At 57.4% G+C, this 5,433-nt stretch overlaps 1 protein-coding gene across 3 annotated transcripts in view; it reads left to right on the top strand.

Annotated features, from left to right (window-relative positions):
• The first annotated feature begins 304 nt into the window (after positions 1-304).
• RAB11FIP5 (RAB11 family interacting protein 5) overlaps positions 305-5,433 on the top strand; it is a 43,420-nt gene continuing 38,291 nt past the window's right edge. The window contains exon 1 of one of the 3 annotated variants that reach the window (XM_070379806.1): positions 305-911. In XM_070379806.1, the coding sequence (XP_070235907.1) occupies positions 481-911 (431 nt within the window). In that variant the 5' untranslated portion in view covers positions 305-480. The remainder of the gene's footprint in view (positions 912-5,433) is intronic. The other 2 variants (XM_070379807.1, XM_005901332.2) reach the window with 2 other exon arrangements.

Genomic DNA, 5,433 nt, shown 5'->3' with positions numbered 1-5,433 from the left:
GGTGCGGCGCGGCCCCCAAGCGAGGCAGGGTTTCCCGGGCGCCCCCAGTTGGGGGCGGTACCGACGCGGGAGCCCCGCCCCCTCCTCTGCGGAGGCCGCGCGCCCCGCCCACGGCCCGCGCGGCACCCGGCTGACCTCTAGCTCCCGGTTGGTCTGCGGCGGCCGGGGCGAGGGCGTGGCTGGCACCTTCCCCCGGCTCTGCCGCACTATCGCGCGGGTTCGGGTCCCGGTCGCTAGTCGCGGGTCGCCGGCCGCGGGGCGGGGCGGGAGGCGGGGCGCTGACGTCGCGGCGCGGCCGGCGGCCGGGGAGGCGGGGAGGCGGCGGCCGGCTCGGCCCAGCCCGGCCCGGCCCAACCCGCAGCTGCGGCGGCGCTCCGAGCCGGCTCCTGGCCACCCTCCGCCGCTGTCCAGTTTCTTACTTGGTCCGGGTGTCTGCGGTCCTGGTTCGGCCAGGCCTCGCTCGCCGCCGCTTCACCCACTATGGCCCTGGTGCGGGGTGCCGAGCCGGCGGCGGGGCCCTCCCGCTGGCTACCCACGCACGTCCAGGTGACGGTGCTGCGGGCCCGCGGGCTGCGGGGCAAGAGCTCTGGCGCGGGCAGCACCAGCGACGCTTACACGGTGATCCAGGTGGGCCGCGAGAAGTACAGCACGTCGGTGGTGGAGAAGACGCCAGGATGTCCCGAGTGGCGCGAGGAGTGCTCCTTCGAGCTGCCGCCCGGCGCCCTGGACGGCCTGCTACGGGCGCAGGAGGCCGATGCGGGCCCGGCGCCCTGGGCCGCGGGCTCAGCCGCCGCCTGCCAGCTGGTGCTCACCACCATGCACCGTTCGCTCATCGGCGTCGACAAATTCCTGGGCCAGGCCACGGTGGCGCTGGATGAGGTCTTCGGCGCAGGCCGCGCCCAGCACACTCAGTGAGTGCCGGGCGCGGGGGAGCGGAAACGGTTAAAGGCCTCGCGGGGCGGGGCTGGGGGACGCAGGACCCCACACCTTGGCCCGGGCGGTGCGCCCTTTTGCCTGGCACTCAAGGGCGTAAACCGACAAGTTGGTTCTTCACATATAGGGTCTCCTTCCGGCCCCCAAGTGTGCTCTGGGCTGTGTTTGGTTGCTGGCAGATCTTTGGGAGGCCTGGGGGGTTGAGAATGGTGGTCTACTGTTAGGAGTAGATTGTCAAGTGAAGTTAGGAGTGGGATCCAGAGACTCTTGGGCTGTGGGAACCTCAAGAAGGAAAATCTGGGGCCCATTCCTGGGGCCTCTGGGCCTGCCCCACTTTCTTCGAAGGGGAGGGTAACTGCCTGCGGACGCCTGTTCCACACCAGGCCCGCAGGGAAGTGGAGAGGCGCTGCCTCGCCCTGTGAGAGGAGGGCAGCGATTGAACGGAGGCGCCACACCAGATCTAGAGGCTGTAGAGGGCATCTGCTGCTTCCTGGCACTCGGATGCCCTCTGCTGCTTAGGGACGCCCCAAAACCTCCTCTTCAGTGTCCCTGATCAGGAAACAGGAGGACCTCTAAGAAGGAAACGCATTAGTTAGGTAGGCTTCAGGTGTCCTGCCTGAGGTGGAGGCAGCATGTGCTTAAGGCATAGCAGGAGATGGTCTCCCAGTCGCTTATACCTAGAAAGGCCAATGAGTTATTATTTTTTTCTTTAATCATTTATTTTGGCAGCATTTAACTTTCCCTGTGTTAAGATCAAGGCTTCAGACTTGGAGCCTCATTTCCTGTTTTGGGCTTGGGCAGGATCTGGAAGCCTGTCTCCAGGCCTGACAACCAGCCGTGGGTCTCTCACTTAGTTAACTGGGGTGATGCCACCCATAGGTCCCATGACCCCTGGATGGGGAGTGTAAGGGTTTGGGGGTCAGGGGTCCCATGGCTCCTGGATGAGGAGGGTAAGGGGTTGGGACAGGTGCTGGAAAGGTTTGCCCAAGTGAAATGGCATCCAACTGAGTCAATCTAGGAAGGCTTGCTGGAGAAGGATTGAGCCTGGTACAGACCCAGATGAAAGCAGGATTTGGACAGAAAAGATCTGACCTTGAACGCTTTAAAAACATGGGTACAGAAGGGCTTCATGGCTCGTTGTGGCTTTGGTGGGAAACCAGTTAGCACAGGGCGGGTTTGGGGAAGGCTGTGACCTAGCTCCCTCTCTCCCTCCCCTGGCCTCGCCTTCCCTCCTGACTTGCTGTTTGGTTGCTGGCTGTGGGATCATGTGGTATAGTTTGGCCCTCCTTTTGTTTTTTCCCTCCCCTTTTCTGTCCTCTCCCCCCAGCCTGGCTCAGGGAGCCCAAGGGGGTGGGGTGGGGCAGAAAGCTCTTCTTTGGCTCTCTTAGCCCTTTCTTTTCCTGGAGAGGCTCCTGCCCCCAAATTAATTCCACCCCTTTCTTTCCTGGTCCTTCAATCTCCACCTCTCAGCTAATCTGACCAGACTGGTAGATAACACATCCCGGGCTGAGGAGAGGGGGCTGTTGAATCCTAGAGGGGTGACTAAGAGCACAGACACAACGTCTCTAGGCTTGTGGGGAGGGGCTTCTGTGAGGTCAGTGACTTGCGGGGGGTAGAGGGGGTTGGGGAGGGGCTTTGATTTTTTTCAGTTCCTGCTCTTGCTTTCTTCTTGGCCTCTGGGTCTTAACTGAGCTGTCCCTGTCTTTCGGCCCGCATGCACCTGTTTTCAGCCAAGGACAGTCCCTCTTGGAGAACTGGACTTACTACCCCTTGATCTCAGTGGGAGCTTTAATTTACTTTAGAGAAGTCATCTTTTCCACAGGATCTTTCCACACCCACCTGGCTGCCTTTCCTGTGATGCATTGACCTAAGTTATTTATAGAACTTGGAGGGGGCAGGAGGAGGGGACTTATGGGCAGCAGAAATGCCTGTGAAATCAGCCCAATCTTTTAGTTTATGGGACCAAACAGCATGCCCATTGACAGAGGGTGAGGGCTGCTACCCCCGCTCTAGTTTGCACCTTCCACCACTGGCTCTAATGGCCACTCTTCATGGCCTTTCCTGGAGCACCTTGGCGTGAACTGCTAAGACAGTGAGTCTGCACATTTTCCAGTGGGGAGAGGATTGGGGTGTGCCCTCCTCAGCTCTGGATAATGGTGGCAAAGAACTCCAGGAACCAGCTGTGGTGCTCTTAAGGAGAGCAGATGGCCCTGGGTTGCCCAGACAGCACTTGACTAGGGAAAAGCAGTCTCAAGCTTAAGAGGAGGGGCCTGTGGAGTTGCAGATTCCCTTCCCAAACCTGCCACCTTGTGGCCAGTCAAGTAAACTCTTGGTGCCTCAGTATTTTCATCTGTAAAATGGGCTAATTCATATCTTGACAGGGTTGATATAAGAGATGAAATGAGCACCTAGTTCCTGGACGTGTTTGGTGGTCAGTGAACAGCAGTGATGGTGGAGAGAGGTTTTGGTAGCCTGGTAGCTATGATCTGGGAGATGTCCCCTGTCTTAGAGGAGCCTCTCACGTGACAGGAGGAGATAATACAGAACTTAGCACCTTGGAAGTGTTGACTTCCCTGGTGGCTCAGACGGTAAAGCGTCTGTCTACAATGCGGGAGACCTGGGTTTGATCCCTGGGTTGGGAAGATGCCCTGGAGAAGGAAATGGCAGTCCACTCCAGGACTATTGCCTGGAAAATCCCATGGACAGAGGAGCCTGGTAGGCTACAGCCCATGGGGTCGCAAAGAGTTGGACACGACTGAGCAACTTCACTTTCTTTCACTTTAGCACCTGGGGAAGCCCCAGCACTGTGGTGGCAGGGTACTCACAGAAGTATGAGAGCTCCTGATGAAATGACCTGGCCCTTCCCAGCCCTCCACCATTCTCTTTGCTGCTGGAGTTTTGAGAATTGGGCTAGTCTTGGGAGCCCTTTGCAGTTCTAGAGCCACTCTCAGATCAGCCTTAGATCTCTGCAGCCATCTTTCTTGGCAGGGCAGCAGCAACATGAAAACTGGGATTTCCCAGTTCTATCACTTATTAGCAGGCAAGTTACTTAACCTGTTTCTTCAATTCTGAAAAGGTCATATGTGATAACAGTCATAGAATTGTACAAGTTAAATACAGTGGTGTCTCTAAAAGTCTTATTATTGTCCTAGAGACATAGCAAGCTTTCAAGATGTTCGTGTTGGGTTATTCCCAGGGCCCTCCTTGTGTGATAGTAATGATGATGAGGGCAAGGGTACTAGATACCTCAACAGTCCCCGAAGCTGCTTTGTCAGTGGGATGCTATTTGAGGTGAGGGATTTCACCGGAGGCTTCCAGTTGATTAAAAAGAAAATTGTCGAAACAAACTAACTATAACCCTTTCCCTTCAGTAAAACCATTCATGGTTCACTGTGGGTCTGAAAATCCCAAGAGATGCCTCTTCTTTGGCCACTCCAAGCAGCTTGCAGGATCTTAGTTCTCCAACAAGGGGTCGAACCCAGGCCCCTGCAGTGAAAAGCACCAAGTCCTAACCACTGGACTTGCAGGAAGTTCCTGCTTTAGCTTCTTTAGATGTGTCCTTTCTGGTTTGTACCTCAGTGCCATCCGTGATACTCCCCAGTGGGTACTTGTGTGCAGAAAAATGGTCCCTTCCTTAAAAGAACCCCCTTCCTGGGCCTGTTGGACAGAGGGTTACAGTCTGGCTCCTTGGAAACGCCACATCTGTGGCCTCGATTTGGGTTAAAATGGGACCATGGACAGGCTGCAGCTGTGGCCCTCTAAGTGGCTCCATCAGCCCTAGTTAGACCTGTCTCATTGATCTTATGAGGGCCTCAGGGGGGCCTGTGGCTGTGGAGGACTTAGGTTGGAGACCTGAGCCTTCTGCCTGGCTGGCGATGGTGGCCTGAAACCTCCTCGAGGAGGGTTTTGGGCACTGGGAGAGGCACCTGAAGCCAGTGTAGCCTGCTGGTCTAAGGTGACATGGTCTTTGAGGGCTTCCACCTGTCCCCTAGCCTCCTGATGGACTGCATGTTCCTCTTGTAGACAGATGGTGCAGGACCCACAGCCTCATCCCCACTGGTTTCCAGCTGTGACTGCTCCTCTGGAAGCAGCTGAGGCAATGAGGGTCCTTGGCCCTGGCTCCTGCTCCAGCCTCAGACCTGGCCGCTGGGGAAGTCTGCTTGGCTGCTGGGAAGGGTGTGGCTGTTCTTAAAAGCAGTAGTTAGGACTTGGGGAGGCTGCATTCCCTGAGTTATGGGGCAGTTTTTATTTGGGGTTGCTTGAGCAGCAGCGTCTGGGGGTGTGGGGAGGGGTGGAAGTGACTCTCCCGTCAGACTGGCAAGCACAGCAGCTTCCCTTCCCTCCGCAGCTGGCCCTGTCCTCCCCTCCCTGCTGGCAGCCGGGGACAGACGCGACTCAGCAGAGCTCCATACGGGCGACCTTGAGGGCTGTGCCTTTCTTCTGATGGGGCTGCCTGCTCTCTTTATTGCTGCCGCCCCGGTGCTGTGACATACTCGCCAG

The sequence above is a fragment of the Bos mutus genome, chromosome 11, assembly GCF_027580195.1.
Source record: "Bos mutus isolate GX-2022 chromosome 11, NWIPB_WYAK_1.1, whole genome shotgun sequence".
Taxonomy (NCBI): Eukaryota; Metazoa; Chordata; class Mammalia; order Artiodactyla; family Bovidae; genus Bos; species Bos mutus.
Note: the sequence above shows the minus strand (reverse complement) of the source record. Positions and strands in the feature narration are given on the sequence as shown.